The 20210-nt window shown below is 42.8% G+C and overlaps 2 protein-coding genes across 2 annotated transcripts in view; one reads left to right on the top strand and one right to left on the bottom strand.

The window, feature by feature from the left end:
* Positions 1–18909, top strand: part of LOC138284764 (uromodulin-like) — a 47462-nt gene extending 28553 nt beyond the window's left edge. Inside the window, exons 8-9 of the mRNA XM_069223903.1 lie at positions 11656–11813; positions 14699–18909. Coding sequence (XP_069080004.1) covers positions 11656–11813; positions 14699–14811 — 271 coding nt within the window. The 3' untranslated portion in view covers positions 14812–18909. The remainder of the gene's footprint in view (positions 1–11655; positions 11814–14698) is intronic.
* LOC138284763 (uncharacterized) lies at positions 1865–6087 on the bottom strand. The gene is made up of 2 exons (XM_069223902.1): positions 2547–6087; positions 1865–2500 (listed from the first exon to the last, which is right to left on the bottom strand). The coding sequence occupies exon 1, from the start codon at positions 5160–5162 to the stop codon at positions 3879–3881; it is 1284 nt and encodes a 427-aa protein (XP_069080003.1). The 5' UTR covers positions 5163–6087; the 3' UTR covers positions 1865–2500; positions 2547–3878.
* Positions 18910–20210: the final 1301 nt, after the last annotated feature.

Consider the following 20210-nt stretch of genomic DNA (forward strand, 5'->3'; position numbering starts at 1 on the left):
AGGGAAGCGCTAATAGTACCCCTGCTGAAGCCCGGGAGGGAGGCCACGGACATGACGTTGTACCTCCCCCTGTCGATGTTAAACATTGATTAAAAAATACTTAGTAGGACCCTGGAAACCCAACTGTGGCAACACATGACCACTCTATAACATAGGGATCACAACTGCTTCATCCCTGGCTGCAATACAGCTCTGAAAATCAGATGGCTACTTTTGGTGATGGAAGCTGATAAGACTACGGCGACGATCTTAGCTGTCGACATTGAAAAGCATTTGACAGCTTGGGATGGCTTTACCTAAAAGAAGTGCTGAGACGCTTTGGGCTGGGCGAGCCGTTTGAAGAATGGCCGAAACTCCTGTATAAGGATGCGCAGGCATGAGTCCGCATGGGTGGGGTTATATTGGAGGAATACATGGTGGAGCGTGGAACGGGACAGGGGAATCCCTTGTCACCCCTGCTCTTTGCGCTCGCGATGGAGCCTCTTGCTTGCCATGCACATAGAGGAGAATTATATGGTGGCCTGTGAGTAGGAGAACAAGAGCACCATAAAGCGCTCTTTGCTGATGAGCTCCTCCTTTTTCTAAGGGGCACAGGAGAACCACTTGCTCGATCTCTTCTAGAGAGCTTTGGAGAATTCTCAGGCCTACGCATTAATGGGCAAAAATCCTGTTTCTTCCCTGTAGCACCATCAAGAGATCCAGCACACAACTTGGGGCCCCCGCGCTGGGAGGCATACTGTTTTCCGTATTTAGGGACACGCATATATCACAGACAGGATGATATTCTAGAGGGCAATGTGAGGAAGGCCATCCCAAGACTTAGATCTAGTATTGAGTTTTGGAGAATGCTCTCACTATCACTGGCGGGCCACGAGGCGCTATCAAAAATGGTGGCTTTACCACATCTGGCTACTACTTTGTAGTATTACCGCTATGGATCCCGCTCTCCTGGTTCAAGGATCTGTACACAATGTTAACGGGGTTCCTGTGTGGTACGGGCTGTAGAAGAGTGGCACTGGCCAAGCTCCAAAGACCGACAACGGAAGGAGGCATGGCCATACCAGATTCTGACTCATATTACATAGCAGGACAACTGCAGTGGTTACCCAATGGATAGCTAAGAGGCTATCGCCCGACGGGGAAGCAGCAACCAGGGCCCCTGACACGCGTGGACTAGCTAGTATCCTTCTCCGACCGGGATACTCGACTGTAGCGGAAACACAGGAGGTCTCGGGTGTGAGGCGATGCTGGGATCGTTGCCTCTGTAGAAATAAACTTAAAATACCACACTCACCTGACATCCCAATGAAGTTTCTACTAGCATTACCACATGAAGGAGACTGGCGGGGGATCCATGACTGGACAACCACCAGCGCATTATATGAAGCAGAAACCTTTCTGCCCTTCACAGATTTTCAGGAAGGCTATTCATTGGCCCTGAGGCACTTTCTTCTACATCAAGCAGTGACAGCTACTATTCGCCGTTACTGGAAACATGGGCTAGGAGAACCGCCCCATCACAAGTGTGTCAATACTTGGTCACCATAACTGGTCGGTTCAAAGCGGTCACCTGCCTTTATCGACAGCAGAGACACGAGCTCACTGTACCACTGACAACATTCAAATCACAGTGGGGGAGGACCTAGGTGGCCACATTGAAGATGGGGGCTGGGAGTGCATCTTAGAGTGTGACCCAAGGTATCCAGCAATACCCCCTTTATGCTATCAACCTTTAAATACGCCACAAAGCATCCCTCACCCCAGGCAGTATCAGCCAGTCAACTGGAGGCGAAATGCCCCCGATGTGGAGAGCCCCAAGCAGGGTTGTTGCATATGTTTTGGAGCTGCCCCACTGTAGTGCTTTCCTCTTATTTTAGTTTCTAAGCACTAACATAACACAACAGAAATGCACTTCTGAGGTCAAAGAAGACTTTTATTGTTATTTTATTCTTCCCCAACCACAATGTTTATGAATGAATGACGAATTAGTAGCTTTCAAGTCCGCGTTAATCAAACAAAATATATCAGTTTGCAATATACACAGCAGGTTATATTTATAAGATATTGTATGCAAAGCAAAACAAATACTTCACCGTGTGGGAACTATTCACAGCTTCATCTTTCTAAGGTCTGCAAGCTGAGGACCCCTGTCAACCGCGAGAAAGAGAGATTCATCTACCCACACGGGATTGCTGGCAGCCTGCGCCAAGCTCCAGCACGAGGTCCGGCAGATTCGAATCTGACTCTCTGCAGCCTGTTACATTCGTTACAAAGGTGTGCCCCCTCCTCTCAGACCTGGGAAACTGAGCAAGCCTTTTGGAGACTGGCCAGGTCTCCAAGACTACTCCTGTTCCCAAGCTCAAGGGAAGAGAAACGACGCCCATGTACTCTCTCTTATCAGGTCTAGTCTACTGTGAGAGCAAAACATCTTGGTTCTCTGGTGCAAAAACACAGCTTGGAAAAATACAGAACTCCACGTTAAAGGCAATGGGCAGCTAACCTAAATATCAAATGCAATGTCATGTTAAAGGCAATAGGCAGCTAACCTAAATATCAAATGCAATGTCTAGTGTCATGTCAAAGCCAATAGGCATCTAAGCTGAATACAAAATGCAATATATAATATCATGTCAAAGTCAATAGGCAGCGGAGCTGAATACAAAATGTAATATATGATATCATGTCAAAGTCAATAGGCAGCGGAGCTGAATGTAATATATGATATCATGTCAAAGCCAATAGGCAGCTGAGCTGAATATAAAATGCAATGTATAATATCATGTCAAAGCCCATAGACGGCTAAACTGAATACAGAAAGTAATGGCTAATGCCATGTCAAAGCCAATAGGCGGCTCAACTGAACAAAACATACCATGTGCTACTGGTGAACATTGAGCAACTAATATGCGCAGTGGTGAAACACAAAGTCATTGGTCAAAACAAACTTTATCAAATGGCAGGACATTCCGCCCTTTGACCAATGAATTTTTGTTTCACATATCTCATATTTCAAACAAACAAAAAGAAACATCAGCACAAAAAAAAAACCATTATGATCAAATCAAATTTCAATGATCAAAGCAATCCCTGTAAAGCAATAGAAGTGAATTAACACATTGATTTCATAACCTTTCACATCAGATACATCTACATAGAAAAGACTGGGCAATTTTTTTTTCTGAATGAGTCTCTAATTCAACAGTGTTAGCAATTTGATGTGGCATGAGTTCTACTCATGTAAAGGTGCACGGTCCACCTGAAAGGTTTGCTGGAAGGTAAGCAAAAGTCAGAGTTCCAAACGAGAGGCAAAAAAAAAAAAAACACAGCAAACAAGTTGAACTTGAACTGAAGGCGCAGTTTGCGCAAAATGGATCCATGGTGCTGGCACTTTACTCAGCCAGGTTCAGGTTGGGGATTCAGTCCCTTCCCCGACCCCACACGCACACACCGGAAGGGGGACCACACAGCGCACTCAGGGACAGTGGCGAAACGTGGTCGGATCTGCAAAAGAAACAAGTATGACTTTTCTTGCAAATAACATTTTTCATTTAAACTGCACCCTTCCTCTTTCTTTCCCTGTTTTATAATCAGCAGGACGTTTTTGGGGCCCTTTGTTATATTTTCTGCAGGTTCTGGAGGGTCACTTGGGGCTTCAGCCCACACATCAGCACTGAGGTTTTTATCTGCTGCACCACAGCTTCCCTTTTCTTGCACTGTCAGAAGGGCTGGGGCAGACTCATTCTTTACCAAACCTCCATTCACTGCACTTTTGTCAATTTGGGCCATTCTGTCTCCAATTTGTATGAATGAATCAGATTCTTTTCTAGGTATCAGCATAATTTCGATTTTTCCTTGGTAATTTGCAGCAATCACTCTCCCTAAAACCTGATCAATTTGCCATTTCTGTTCTGGTAACTTTCCTCTCCCCAACTGCTCTGTGACTGCTTGCATGACAGATTGCTTTTGTGCGTGCTGCACAGTTTTATCAAATCTAGGGGAATGTGCATCTCTCTCATCTCTGCCCACCTGTAAGTGGCCTTTTCACATTTCTGGGGCACCCACATAGCCATCCCCACTAAGGCAGAATTCTGGGTGAACACTTCTCTCTCTGCATTTTTCTCATTAACATCAGCAAGGTAATTGAACCAGTTAGGTACAAGCCATGTGGCTAAAACATTATCAAAGAACCAAAAATCAGCATAAAAATGACACATCTCACGTAGACACACATACGCTGTTCCTTCTACTGTGCCAGAAAGCAACATTTCAGTCAATGAATCATTAGTAAAACAAACATGCTTTATATCTTCAGTAGACACGAATTCAAATGGTGCACACAATTTCATTGATAATTCTTTTACCTGTGGTACTCTAGCCCTGTCTTGCAAGTACCAGATCCATTGTATGATTCTAGCTAGGGGCACTATTTTCTTCCCTTGTTCATGATTTAAATGTACATAAGTATTTCCTTCTTGCACTGCGCAGAAACCTAAAGTCTGCATTATTTCATTTGCCAAATCACAAGCGCGCAGCTGCATATTATTTTTCACAGTGACCATGTACAAAAGTGTTAGGATTTCTCTCAAATGAGGGCTATTCTTTTTCCAAAAATCAAACAAACTAATGAAACTCGGGGTGTCTTGCTCTAAAATCTTTCCTTTTACTTGTGCATTTTGCAACGGTAACTCGTAAATCACATTCTGGTCTCTCTCCTCCTTGTTATCAGTTAAGGAATGCATTTTGGCTGCCAAAAACCCTGGCTCACACGGAAACTCAGTGCAGCTCGGAGCTGTCTTAACCCCCTCATTACTGGAATGGGACAAGAAAGATTCTTCAAAAACAGCCCTTTTATAACTTTCAGTCTTATTTTGAATTATTGTATCCTGGCTAATTTGCTCACGTAAATTCCTATTTTCATGTTCCAACTTCCTACATTTCTCCTGCATTTCTCTGTAAGCAGATAAAGGTATCCATGCCTTTCTGTCATCATTACTTCCAAAAGACACGTTTTCTACATATATACAACAGGAATTATTTCTCAAAACATTATCAGGCCTTTTAGCTACACATGCATTTTCTTCTGTAATTCCCCAAACAGAAAACAATTCACAGTTTTTCTTAGCACCATCAGGCAGTTCATCAACACATGTATTCTCAGACATGGTCTGCCGTGCTACTGTGATTCTCCAAACAGAAAACAATTTCTGTAATTCTCCAAACAACAAAAAACAATTACACTTTTAAAGTGTGCACTTAGAAATCTACTAACTCGTCAAACCCCTTTAATCACCTCTTAATGACCGACCCCACGACTCCAGGTACCAATTGTAGTGCTTTCCTCTTATTTTAGTTTCTAAGCACTAACATAACACAACAGAAATGCACTTCTGAGGTCAAAGAAGACTTTTATTGTTATTTTATTCTTCCCCAACCACAATGTTTATGAATGAATGACGAATTAGTAGCTTTCAAGTCCGCGTTAATCAAACAAAATATATCAGTTTGCAATATACACAGCAGGTTATATTTATAAGATATTGTATGCAAAGCAAAACAAATACTTCACCGTGTGGGAACTATTCACAGCTTCATCTTTCTAAGGTCTGCAAGCTGAGGACCCCTGTCAACCGCGAGAAAGAGAGATTCATCTACCCACACGGGATTGCTGGCAGCCTGCGCCAAGCTCCAGCACGAGGTCCGGCAGATTCGAATCTGACTCTCTGCAGCCTGTTACATTCGTTACAAAGGTGTGCCCCCTCCTCTCAGACCTGGGAAACTGAGCAAGCCTTTTGGAGACTGGCCAGGTCTCCAAGACTACTCCTGTTCCCAAGCTCAAGGGAAGAGAAACGACGCCCATGTACTCTCTCTTATCAGGTCTAGTCTACTGTGAGAGCAAAACATCTTGGTTCTCTGGTGCAAAAACACAGCTTGGAAAAATACAGAACTCCACGTTAAAGGCAATGGGCAGCTAACCTAAATATCAAATGCAATGTCATGTTAAAGGCAATAGGCAGCTAACCTAAATATCAAATGCAATGTCTAGTGTCATGTCAAAGCCAATAGGCATCTAAGCTGAATACAAAATGCAATATATAATATCATGTCAAAGTTAATAGGCAGCGGAGCTGAATACAAAATGTAATATATGATATCATGTCAAAGTCAATAGGCAGCGGAGCTGAATGTAATATATGATATCATGTCAAAGCCAATAGGCAGCTGAGCTGAATATAAAATGCAATGTATAATATCATGTCAAAGCCCATAGACGGCTAAACTGAATACAGAAAGTAATGGCTAATGCCATGTCAAAGCCAATAGGCGGCTCAACTGAACAAAACATACCATGTGCTACTGGTGAACATTGAGCAACTAATATGCGCAGTGGTGAAACACAAAGTCATTGGTCAAAACAAACTTTATCAAATGGCAGGACACCCACCTGCTAGACTACTGAGGAAGAATTACTAGAACATTAACCTTAGTCCTAGAACGGAGATCCCTTGTACTCTGGGCCATTACCTTCTTAACTGGTTTCCCCACACCACCAAAACAAAAATCACAATTGGCATTAATCTTGGCAAAGAGAGAAATAACATGGCTCTGGAAGAGCCCCCGGGGACCTACCTACAAGAGTTGGAGGTGGGAGGTCCTGAAATGGGCGAGCTATGAGAGTGTGGTTAAGCTACAGAAGGTCAGAAGAGTTCAAGGTTGACTAGATGGATCCGCAGCCTGGGAAGCACTAGTCACGGCATTGGCCCTGAATGATGCAGTTCCACCACACGATGGCCTCTCTTCTCCTTAAATAACTCCTAAGGTACAAGGAGGGCAGAGAACACCATGTACTATGACAGCACAGTGACACATACATATGACACTTGGGCCGACAGTAACCTGAATCCTGGCCAACACTGGGAACACCTTCTACAAAAACACTAGCGAGATACAACTGCAATATTAAGGACGTTTTGGTCACAGTGAAGGGTGGAGGTGTTAGGGGAGTTACTAGGTTTGTGCTGAATGTTAGAGAATGTTGCATGACTGTTGATGGAGGCAGGAGCGGTAGAATGTATGACTTGCTCCAATTATTCCTTTCATGCACACTCTCTAGAACAGCCTCGGACTGAATGATAATTGTTCAGTGATTTATCATGAAAATCTTAATAAAATGTGTTTAAAAAAGAGTGGGGTAGATTGGTGTGGAGTAGATTGGAGTGGAGTAAATTGGAGTAGGGGAGTGAGGTAGATAGAATTGGGGTACATCACGGCACATAGAAGTTGGATAAATTGGGGAGTACAGTGGATTTGGGTAGAATGGAGTGGTGTTGGGGTAGACAAGAGTGAAAAGGAGTAAATTGGAGTGAAGTGGGATAGAGTGGGTGGGGTAGATTAGAGTAGGATAGACTGGGTGGATTTTGGTAGGTTAGATTGAAGTGACTTTGGGTAGATTAGAGTGAAGTGGGGTAGATTGGAGTGAGATAGATTGGTGTGGGTGGGATAAACTGGACTGGGGTATATTGTAGTGGGGTAGATTGGGTGATGTTTCGGGTAGATTAGAGTGGAGTAGATTGGAGTGGAGTAGAATGGAGTGTGGCGGATTGGAATGAGTACATTGGAGTAGGGTAGATTGGAGTGGGGTGGAGTGGATTAATTTACACTGTTGTATGGTAGATTTGGGTAGCATGTGATAGACTGGAGTGAAGTTGAGTGGGATAGAGTGGGTAGAGTGGAATGGAGTGTGGTAGATTGGGGTAGAGTGGAGTGGGGTAGATTGGGTTGACTGATGTGGGTAGACTGGAGTGGAGCAGCTCGGGGTAGAGTGCAGCGGGGTAGATTGGAGTGGTGTGAAGTTGGATAGATTGGAGTCGAGTCAAGATTGGAATGGATTGAGATAGATTGGGAAAGAGTGGAGTGGGGTAGACTGAAGTGGAGTGGGGTAGATTAGGGTAGAGTAGGGCCAGTTTGGGTGGATTAGAATAGGGTAGATTAGAATGAAGTGGGTAGACTGGAGTGGGGTAGATTGGAGTGGGGTAGATTTGTAGTGGAGTGGGGTAAATTGGAGTTTAGTCATGTAGAGTGGGGTGGGGTAGAGTGCTGGGATATAGAGGGGTGGAGTAGATTGCAGTGGGGTGGAATAGACTGGGGTACAGTGGGGTAGATTGTAGTCAAGTGGAGTAGATTGGAGTAGAGTAGTTAGGGGGAGATTGGCATGGCATAGATTGGGGTGGGGTAGAATGGGGAGAGGTAGACTGGAATAGGGCAGATTGGGGTAGAATGCAGCAGGGTAGATTGGAGTGGGGTGGATTGGGGTGGAGTGGGTTAAATTGGAGTGGGTTAGATATGAGTGGGGTAGATTGGTGTGGGGTAGATTGGAGTGAAGTGGAATGGGATAGATTTGGCTAGAGTGGGGTGGAGTGTGGTAGAGTGGAGTGGGGTAGGTTGGGTGTATTGGAGTGTGTTAGATTAGAGTGGAGAGGGGTAGACTGTAGTAGATTGGAGTGGAGAAAAATATAGTAGAGGGGGTAGACTGGAGTGCAGTGGGGTTGATTGGGTTAGATTGAGTTGAGTGGGGAAGATTGGAGTGGAATGGAGTGGAGTGGAGTAGAGTGGAGTGCAGTGGGGCAGATTGTGTGAATGCACAAATGAGGTACACTTATCTGTTAATGAGAGACAGCAATCAAACAGTTATGGAGGCATATTTATTTAAGCTTAAGCTTGAGAGACACAAAGCAGTTGGCTTCCAAGTATTCTCTGCTGGATGCAGCTGGCACAATCATTATATACTGTTTGAATTCCAATGGCATACATCGAAATAGCTGAGTCAGACATGTGAACACATAGCTGGGGTTTCAGAAATTAACCCTTATGTAATTACAAAAAGGAATCCTAGATGAGCATGAATTTATTCTCACAATGTAAGGACAACTGCAGTTTCGACATCTGCTGTTATGATCCTTTCATTTCTACTTCTTGTCTATGTGTTCCTTCAGTTCATAAAAATAAAGGGGAAGCAGGCGCGCATAAACTGTTTGTGGATTTTTACCCACCACTCCTTCTTAGTGCAGAGGCCTCGGTTTGTACAGCTTTGTGGCTCATGAAATCACAGTGAAGACAAAACATGGAAAACAGTTGCTCAATATCATATTCATGCTCTTACAATTTGAGTGGGATAAATTGTAGTGGAGTGGGGTAGATTAGATCATAGAGGGGTGGACTGGGGTAGATTGGATTGGAGTGGGGAAGGTTGAGTTAGATTGGGGTAGATTGAAGTGGGGAGACTGGATGAAGTGTTGGTAAAGTGGGTGGGGTGGAGTGAGGTAAACTAGAGTGGAATAGATTGGGGCGATTGTAGCAAAGAGGAGCGGGATGGGATAGACTAGGGTACACTGAAGTGGAGTGGGACAGATTAGAGTGGAGTAGGGTAGATTGGAGTGGTGTAGTGTGGAATGGGGCATGTGTGGAGGGGCACAGAGTGGAGTGGCGTGTTGTGGAGTGACTGGCGTATAGTAGAGTGACGTGCCATAGAGTGTCTTAGATTGGAGTGGCATGCCTTAGAGTGAAGTGGAGTGTCATAGAACAGAGTGGCATGGCATTGAGTGGAAGGGCGTGAAGTGGAGTGGCGTAGTGTGGAGTGTTCATGGTGTGGTAGTGCACTGCCATTACAGACAACACCTTTTCAATTGAAATGACCATTAAATTTGCATATATACTGCACACCAACAATAATGTGTGCATATATCATCACCTAGTGTATTGATGTTTTTTATCATATTCAAATATTTGTTTCCAACACACTTCAGAATTACAAAAACGTGCTTAATTTGTACTAATTCGGTTATATTCTGTAACATCAGCATGGTTCATTTTTTTTGTTGTGTGCTAGAAAAAAATCCTGCACCCCCTCCTTTTACATGGATACTCAGTAGGCTTGTCACATAAATTCTCTCACTTTGAAGTCAGAGAAAGAAAAGTAAACAATAAGCTCCCTGGGAAGAGAAAGCTTGACATTTGACCTCTTTCTTTGAATGCACAGCAAATAGGACAAGCTAAGAAAAAGATTTAGAGGCCTGTTGACAGAAACCGGGTTCATGAAAGAATACAATAAACAAGGTTTGGCCAATGAGAGGAACAAACTCAAGCTGGACCGCCTAAAGCAAATAAAGCCAGCAAATAGCCAGAAAATGTGAGTTACAAACCACAAAGCCAATGGTAAGCAACAGGCAGAGTGCACTCCTATGTCAGCTTTCTTAAAGTCCCCAAGATGTCTTTTGCGTAGGCTTGACCTAAAAAGGTACAAAATATAAGTCAGCATGCCATGAACTAGAACAACTTTACCATAACAGTTGTATTTAATTTAATTTATTAAAGTACATCCTGGGTAAATGTCATAAATCATTGTATTGAATAGCAGCAAATATGGGCAATACTCTCAAGTTCTAAAAAAAACAAGTCACTGCTAATGTCTTTGGTGTTTATAAAGAGCTGCAGGAAGCTGATACCGCTCTGAGTGTCCTTTGCAGAGAGGGAATAGGGGTGATGGGTTAGGCTGTGCATTGCAGAGAGTAGGTTAGGGTAGTGATGGACCTTCTTTATTGTGATGGTTCATGACCAGGTTATAGCTGGGGCAGTGAACCATAACTACCTTCACTTGTCAAGTATCTGCCCGGTGGTTACAGCCTTTGTCCTTGTTTGACACATAAGAATATCCAGTACATGACAATTTGAATTAAACAATGATAATACATGTTGATACTTAAGGGCTTGTTCATCGCATCACAATTTATTGCGCTGTAATATCAACACATCTAGGAGGGTGCAAGGCACCATTGCGGGTGATCTGCTCCTGACCAACCTTCATCACAGTGAGCACACTAGTAGCATAAGGAGCAACCTTGCCTCCAAACCCTCCCATCCAACCCTCCCCCACCCCTACTAACCACAGCGAAAGACAGTTTCATCACAGTAACACAGTTAAAGACAAGCAACCATGTTGGTAGTTGATATTCTAGAGTCAGTATTTTGTAGGTCCATATTCTTGACCTCAGTATATTGACATGGTTGGTGGCTTCTAGAAGGCACAAAGATCATCTCCTGGGACACATGGCTCACACACCCAAATCTCCTCCTCCACTGTATTCCTCCTCGCCAGGAACTGCTCACCTTGCCTAGCCCTGCCCACATAGAAGATCCACAAAATACACTATGGTGTGGTCTTTAGCCCAAGTACACCCACTGCCATTGTAGGAATGGTAGTGTGTACACACTGATAATGGCTTTATAGGAGAGAGTCATTTGTGAAAGTTGGTGGGTGAGGAGCCACTCTTGCGCATCTGACCTGACCTGTGAAGAGCAATGATGAGGGATTAAGGTGTACCTGTAAAACTAGACTGGGAAGGGTCAAAGGGAGAATTAGTGCCCCCTTGATAATAGGCTGTTTGAAACAGGTTGGTCTTCCACCATCTGCAAAATGTTAGTAAGTACTCTTTAAATTTCACATGCACAAGAACAGTATTCTAGACTGAGCAGCCCTGGGTGGGAGATCACAGGATCACTGTTTGCCCCTGATGAAAAATGTCTCAAACATTTCCAAGTTGTGCCTGTAGTTCAGCCTTCAATATCTTCAGAAAGTTTGACCCCTGACTGTATTCCTTCCAGACATGCAGCAGACCAGGGAGTTAAAACCACAGTGATAGAAAACGGAAATTCGAGCCTTGTGAGGTTTGAACTCGGGCTGTACAGATTTGTAGATCAGAATCAAGTGTTCATCTTCTGCAACTCCAGACTCTGTGACACTGCGACAGAAAACTGCAACAGTAAGGTGAGTGCCTCCAAACCTTCAAATCTTTCCCTCTGCGTGTGTTAGTAGAATGTAGGGTTACTTGGTGGCTTCGTGACACCATGTAAACTTTATTCCTGTCCAGTTTTTCTGCTACAAACTAAAATGTGGAAATTTAGTCTAATGGTTCCAGTTGAGGTGTGTCAGGAATACAACTTCCAGAATGCATTGAGTTGTTAAATAAAAGTCCAGGACTGAAATCATTTTGTAACCTTGATTAAAGGGAACAAATAATCTACCCCCTCACTCCTTTCTTTCTTTTGTGTGTGGCTCTAATAACAAAGACAAACACCTCTCCTTCCTTTCCTTTATCGGTAAAAGGATGTTAGGGGGTTGGCATTTGTATAGATTACAGTCTGCGTTTAATATGGTGACGAGGGCTGTTGCGGTTTGGGGGTGCCTCTGTATGCCATTTCAGGGTTACCGTCACAGACAGAGCCCGAATCATCCTGATATGAAGATATGTTCTGGGCAGGGCTGGCTTTAGCGTTGATGGCGCCCAGTAGGACAGTCTTTGCTGGTTGCCCCCTCCCCCCAGGCCCAGTGACATCCTTCTCCAAGGGTTTCCTCTTTAAAACACTCCAATAGTGCTCCTCATCTCTCCTTAGTCCCTCGCTCACATTTATTTCATTTATATAACTCCTCATACCAGTGTAGGGGGCCAGAGCGCTTTACGTCTCACACACACATAGTATACCGAGAACAATGAATGAAAGCGTAAATCAATGTACAGGAAATGTTACATAAAACAATGAGAGCCACAAGGTTTAGGAGTCACGTTTCACCCTTACTGGTGGGCATTTTATGTTAGGAGTTCTTCATTTAAAGAAACAAAGGGACAGATTTACAAAGTTTTGACTTAATAAAGCTAAATAACCAAAGTTGCTTTGCTTTGTTGTGTGAAAAGATGAGAACATACAATGATATGGTGCTGTTGTACTTCCCCCTAGTAGTGGCTTACCTTAGGCTGCCTTGCACCAATGCACACACTCTTGTGCAAGGGTGTGTATGTGATGTCAAGCATGGGCTCTGTACTGGAAGAGTACCCTTCCCTATAAAAATCGATGCTTTCACAAGGTTCAACACTTAACCACTTTGGTTGTGTGCTGAACAGTAATGCCTGCTTCGAGGAACTGTAATTATACTATAATTTGTTGCACTAGTCTGTTAGGTTAGCCGGTTGCAAGAATTAATCATGTGGATCTGTGGTATTCATACAATGAATGAAAAATGTGCACTGTTAGTCTTCAGTGTTAATATTAAACTAGCTGAACCTGCGAATGTCGGAATTAGGCGTTATAAGATTGGTCAGGAGACGGCAGTGCGCTCTATAATGTGTGTCTAGAAATCCGAGTCCCTTGGGATTTTTATAACAAGAGATTTGCTGTTATATTTTTTTCCTTTAAGGTAGTGGCCTCTGACATAGGGCAGTCACAAAATCTTGAATGAAGAAGCATAATATTCGCCCCTTGTTCATAATACATGCAGGACTCTCCTTCACAAGTGACTAGGAGAATCTGCAAATGCCAATATGGTGATGGTCTCGTATACCTGTAAATATGTAAAATGTGTTTACATGGATTTTAACTGTATTCAATTGTAATTGTGGAAAGTGGCTGAAGTAAATGAACCCAGATGTTTGATGAAATTTAGAATGGTGAAGTACAATTGGTGAACACTTGAGAGGGACAAATTATTCAATTACATGATTACAGGAGGCAGAAGCAAAAAGACAGGGGGAAGCCACGCCAAGGATGCCAGGTCTAACAGACATTTTAATATCTTACCTAAAGCCTGCAATCTTCCTTGTGAAATACAAATCCTAGCCAGCTCCCCAGGAAGACGTGGGAGACCCCATGAACCACCTATTTTTTCATGGCCCACCTAACAAGACGCATTCCCCATCATGGATTCATGAACTGCCACCTGCCTTTTTGAGGTTTGTAGTCCCTTATCTGCCCCTAGTTGCCCACTTACCAGTGACAGCTATGGTGCCCTTAGTCACCACTCCACCTCCCTATCACTACCATCTCCCTTCTGTGTTCCACTACACGCAGTCCATGGAAGCGGGTCATCACATAACTAACAATGGTGTCCTGAAAACGTGGAATATGGGTTCCAAAGACACGGTCACGTTATTAGCCTTTGTAAAATGGCCCCATAACCTTCCACAAACTGCTCTCATCCTAAAATCTGAAAGAATGAGTTTGAGCTAAAGAAAGTCCTGTCAAGAAGTTCATTCTGTCAATAATGAGAAGCCCAGGGAACTCTGGATGTTCGTATATGAGAGTGGGTACAAGGGCTCACGGGAAGCATCTGCACCAGTTCCTAGAGCCTGATGCTATATGTTCAAACAAAGTAGAGCTGTCTCTATGTGGAAAGGCTGCAGTAACCTTTTCTCTCGTCTTTCACAGTATTGGGTATATTGTTTGATAAACCTTCCTGGAGTGGAACACACTGAGGCCTACTTCCTGCAAGTATAAATCTTTTTACTGCATGTTATCGGGTACAGTATTCTCCACCCTGTTCTAAGATCTCCTCTAATGACTTACACTGTCCTATACTGTATGAGATAGAAGGAACCAGCAGAATATGGGTATCAGGCACACTGCAGAGCACTGATGCTTGCAGAATGCCTGGGCACCATGCAGAGGGAATCACAGAGATGAAGTGGACCTGGACATAGGTGGGCTCAGTGGGCTTATTGACTATATTTACACTTCGGAATATGCTGTCTTTGAAATGATGAACACTGACAACAGTTCCCAGTTTAGTGGCTATTCCACTTAGCATGAGGCGTTTCCATGGCGATCCTGGGGCGGGAATCCCTGAACTCCAAGGACTAAGCTTCTCTCTCTTCAGTTTTGCAGTTGTCGACTGACGCTGTTTGTCGGTCTTCCCTCTGGCACGGTGCCCGTCGCTGCTCACGCACCCTGGACTCCATTGTCAGGTGTCGTGGACACAGGGTGAAGTAAGTTGCCAGTCACTGAGGTAAGTCAGGTGTTATTTCAGCATTGCCAGGCAATCTGGCTGCTCAATGTAACAGCGGCCTTTAAAAACAAGAAAAGAAAAATCCGAAGGAGGCCTGACCTCTAGGGAACCCAGTGGCTATCCTGACAGTCGGTGTGAAAAAGAGGAGTGGTGATGAAGCAAAAGGCAAATCATATGCCAAGTGACTCTCAGAAGGTTAGGACCGAACAGAGTCAGTCACAAGTCAGGCTGCGCAAGGCCATGGCAGACTCAGTCTAACAAACGTCATCCGACCTGTCGGGAAATCTACTGCTTTCTGTAGAGGTCTGTCCTCTTCGGAACAAACTGGAATGACAACTTGTGTTCTCTGAAGCAGGTGCAGTTCTGTCTTTGTCCATGTTAAGCCAATGTTGTAATATGCACGTTTACCCTCGCAGTATTTTAATGTTATGTGGGTTTGTAAAGCACTCGATCACCATGGCAGGGTTTCTTGGCGCTGTGGTTCAGGAAGTTTTTGAGGCAGGCAGGCTAAAGGAAAAACAACAAGGCGTTTGGACCATAATCAGGGAATCGTAATGCCTGTACATCTTTTTTACGTAATGTTTTATACAGAGCTTGGTTTGTACGTCGTAGAGCCAATGTGACTACTAATGAGTGTTGCTTATACAGCTATGGACAATTAATTCTGTGGTGCTGGAAAGAAAAATGTGGAATTCACTTATAAGTGACAGGTTAAACACACCAAAGCAACTCCAGAAGGCGAAAAAGACACGCGTGCAACAGAATTAAAATATATTACTATCAAAGCGGCGACACACTCGTTTCTGAAGTTCACAATAATTCCACCGGTTTCCAAACGTACGTAAAAGCAAAGCATTACACACATTTTCGAAGTTCACGCACATGCGCTTTTTATGGGTGTGGAGATGAACACAACGGAGCATACGTGCAAACTGTCTTTTATAGCACGTTAGTAGCACCAAATCAGTACTACTGCAAAGTGCTATTCGCTAACAAACATGTGGATGTCAAAACCTCCATGTCTCCTATCTTTTACATGCGGAGATCCGCACATGTGTGCCTGCGTTTAGTAGTGAATGTGGAAAGGATGGGGCGTGGCTGCAAAATGTGCAATACTTGCTTCTAAATGGGAGGAGTTAAGGGAGGAGTAAGGAGGGTATTAGAGAGGTTAAAGGAGGGGTTAAGGGAGGGACATGCACCACCCACAAAGGAGTAACCCTATAGCTTTTCACAGACTCCACTTCTATGATTGTTACAGCCAAATGGGATGCAAAACACTAATACATGTATAGCAGCTCAGAGCTGGAGTTAGTCTTGAACAACACCCACCATACCACTGCTACTGCAACACCTTCCCATAGAAATTAATGGAGGCTTGAACTTAAAATCAAATTCCAGAGGAAATAATGTTAAATTATATTTATCTTATTTTAGCTTAAAACATGTATTTAATGTTAATATATATTTAAATAAAACTTAAATAAGTTAACCTTTTTACAATGATTAATGTAGCTTTACTTTTTTTTAAGATCATTATTTAATTGGGTCTGCACATAATTTATTATTTGTTTTTATATATACTAAATATACATGTTATATGTTAAGTGGTAATTTTTTATTTACATTTTGATTAAATATTTTTATTTATTTATTATATTCAAAATAATTATATAGTTAATTCAAAATTAAGTTAATAGTGCTGTGTAGCATTTTTGTAGGTGGTGCTATGTTAAAAACAGATATTTAAAATGAATTTACATTACTATTTATCATAAAAAATGTTCACTATTTTTTTAAAAATCTTTACTAAACTTTTAAGCTTTTCCCTATACTTTATCATAGGGAGATTTCCGTCCCAGCTGTGTAGATCTCCGCTTACCTGTGAAAAGTTACAAGCAGTAATTTTACACTTGTAAATTAGGCTCCACCATCACTTCATGGAGTGGAGAGGTGTAAGCCTATATTTTGTGGTAAACTTAGGGTCGGACTGGGACAGACTATAGATCCGGGCACCAAAATAAAAGTGATCCCTTAAGTAAATTAGAAACCTAAAAAAGTGGCCCATGTTTGGAAATTGGGCAGCAGTTTTGAACTTGTAAAGAGAAGCCGTATAAGTGTTTTGAAAGGTATGGACGACTGCATGGATTTGAACTTGCTGCAAGCAGTGTTTGTTTTATTATCAGGGAAATCAACAGTAAAAACTGTCCCAGGAGACAATAATTAACAAGGCCACAAATAGCCAAAAAAAATGGCACACACACACACACAGTGACCTGTAAGACCAGCCCATCAGGAACTGTTAGGCCGGTCCGACCCTAAGGTGATTTACAACAGGAGCGGGTGGAACTCACGAAGATTCACTCCATGGAATTCCACGGAGTTACATAAAGAGATTGTGCGAAGTTCCTCCAAGATGTCAAAAATATGCATGTTGTATTGCAATTTAGCACCAGTAGCGTGAGCAGCGGCAAAAAAATCTGTGCAATCCGCACCATGTGGTGCACAAGAGCTTGCTGCCATTCAAGTTTATTTTGCTGCCGCTTGAGTAGAAAACCATCTTGAGCAGCAGCAAATCTACTCAAGAAGCAGCCCTCTGACTGCAACCGCCCACATTAAAAAATTGCGCTAAGTGGCGCCAAATATTGCTCACCCTTGACAGCTCACATTTCTGGAGCCTTGAGGGGAAAAAATTTGGGCTGTGTTGCGATTGGCGGAATTTGGCCGGAACTCCACGTTACAAGAGTAATGAAGAGTCACAAAATTCTGCCAATTCCACAGGCAGAATGAAACATTTCGCTCACCCCTAATTTACACTTGTAAAAGGTGAATAGCCCTAAGTATTACATTTACTGTAAAGTGTAAGAGTAAAAGTACATATGCAGATACACTCACATTTAAGTTTACCTTTGTGAATACCCACCTACATTTCTCTGGATCTACACCTGAAATATGAAGCATGGAGTAAGTTTCCAAAGTTCAGTACCTCACACACGCTTGTGTGGCACACGTGGACAACCATGTTTCATGCACATGAAAGATGAAGCGCAGCCTATATATTATATTCACACTGATGCTTGGAAGTAAATGCATATGTGTTTGTTTGTTTGTGTAAAGTGAATCACTGTGTTTCTACAAGAATACATATGAAATGGAAACCACTGCACAAATATCCAAAGTGTACACTAATGTGCACAGGCGCATGCATGTGTTTGTATCTTGAGTGGAACATAGTGTTTTTTTAAGCACACTCATGAAAAGCATGCATATAGATCAAAAGTACACACTTAATGCACACAGTTGCAGGTTCCCGTGTGCTTATGCGTGTGTAGAGTTGCACATCATGTTCCTTAAAGTACCTATGAAATTAAATGCACTGCGCTAAATCTGAAGCCCACACTAAGGTGCACAAGTGAATGCTAGTGTGATGGAGTATGTGTGTATCATAGTCCTGTGTTCCTCTATATATACACATGAAATGTGAGGCACTGCATACATTCCTGAAGTTCACAGTAATAACGTATGTGTGGCGTGTGTTGGCTTGTACCTAGAAGGAAACACTACGTTTCTTTAAGCAGTAACATGAGAAGTGAAGCACTGTGTATGTTTCTGAAGTTCACACAATAGCACACAAGCAATTGTGTGTGCATGTGAAGAGTGCAACTCCACATTCTGCCAAGCATGCATACCAAAAACAAAGCACTGCACACATTTATAAAGGCTACATTATTGTGCACATGTATCTGTGTGTGTGCCTGTGATGTGTGTGTACGTGTATGTGTGTATTTGTGGTTTGTCTGTATGTGCACGTTTGTGTGTATGTCAAGCGAAAACGTGTTTACATATATAAGTGATTTTTAAATTTCAGAAATACGCATACATAATAAATATGTGTTTGTTTCTGTGACTGCATAAGAGTGCATGTGTGTTATGTAGGCAGTGAATTGAACACACACATACAAGGCATAAATGTGTACATACACAACACCTGTGTTACAAGTCGGTATGACAGTGGCATTGATTATAAAGAGCAGTGACTGAGCTGTGCATGAACGCCTGCCGCCTAGAGGTATGACTGAAGTATGAGTGGACAGTAACAAGGTCGAAGCCTTGACGAGGCGTTACTGCTCACTGGTTCCAAACCAGTGCTAATTCGACCACTTTCAATGGGAAGTGCTTGGAGAGTGGCTGCAGTACTCTATGCAACATAAAAAGGGACAACACTAGTCCCTAGGTTCATACTCAGTAGGCCTCACCTTCCCCCACAGATCCGTCAAGCCAACAGCGGAGGATGCTCCTTCTCACACCTGGCAGCCAAGGCTTGGAACAACCTCCTCCTGCACCTCAGGACTACACTGTCACTCCAGCTATTCAAAAGAGAACTAAAGACCTGGATGTTCAAATGGTCATTCTTCCACGCAGCAGCATACAGCTCCAGCGCTTCAAGACCCTCACAAGTGGTTTGCTGCACTCTATAAATGTTTGATTGACTGAACACAGTCATTTTACTTTCAGATTTTCAGACTCAGCCCAATGTATGCTGGTATTTTCACAGGCCTGTAGAACTGGAACTACCATAGAAATGACCGTATCTGCATAGTCCAAATTTGGGAGAAAAAAAACTTTATGCTAAGTACCTCTTGATGTGTTTAAACCCCATAGATGATAGCACATCGTGTACATCCACCAGATTTCCGGCGTTGTACGTCCATCAGATTTAAATTGTTAAACTGATGGAAATATCACATGAAAATAGCAGTAACCAAAGGTATGTGGTAAACACCTCCAATGTTCTGAAAAAATATAATCACAGCTATTTGGAGAGGGTCTGTCATTGCGGAAGTGATGTGAGTAATGAAATTACAGCATATTTCTGCCACAGTTGCATAATTTAAATCAAATACTGCTTGCATAAACTTTGGATATGGTAAACCACACATTTTGAGATCCTCCCATATGCAGAAATTGCCAGGAAGTAATAATGAGAATATCACGAAAAAAATGCATGTGCATTCTGTTAATACATGTAATTTCTGATGTAACAATAGCATGATTTTAATGTTTCAACTCAAGTGATCCTGCATCAGACCCCCTCCAACCAATACTAATTAATTTTTATCTATACATTTTATTTAAATTTTCTATAGTGCTGCAATACCTAAGGCGATGTAAGTGTGCTTTACAACTAACCCAGGATATAAAAAGCTACGGCGGAAAAGGAGAGATATTTCATGAAACATAGAAACCCACAAAAAGGAGAACAATGGAGAGGAAGGGTGTAGCTATTATGAGCGATGCTATAAGACTGTCAGGTAAGGTAACGCTAAAACAGCTGTGTTTTCAGAAACCTCCTGAAGGTGAGAAGACGCAGGTGTGGAAGAGGGTC

This window comes from Pleurodeles waltl, chromosome 3_1 (assembly GCF_031143425.1).
Source record: "Pleurodeles waltl isolate 20211129_DDA chromosome 3_1, aPleWal1.hap1.20221129, whole genome shotgun sequence".
Taxonomy (NCBI): Eukaryota; Metazoa; Chordata; class Amphibia; order Caudata; family Salamandridae; genus Pleurodeles; species Pleurodeles waltl.

Excerpts from the sequence above, each read along its gene's own strand:
- LOC138284763 (XM_069223902.1), bottom strand. The coding sequence starts at position 5,162 with ATGTCTGAGAATACATGTGTTGATGAACTGCCTGATGGTGCTAAGAAA.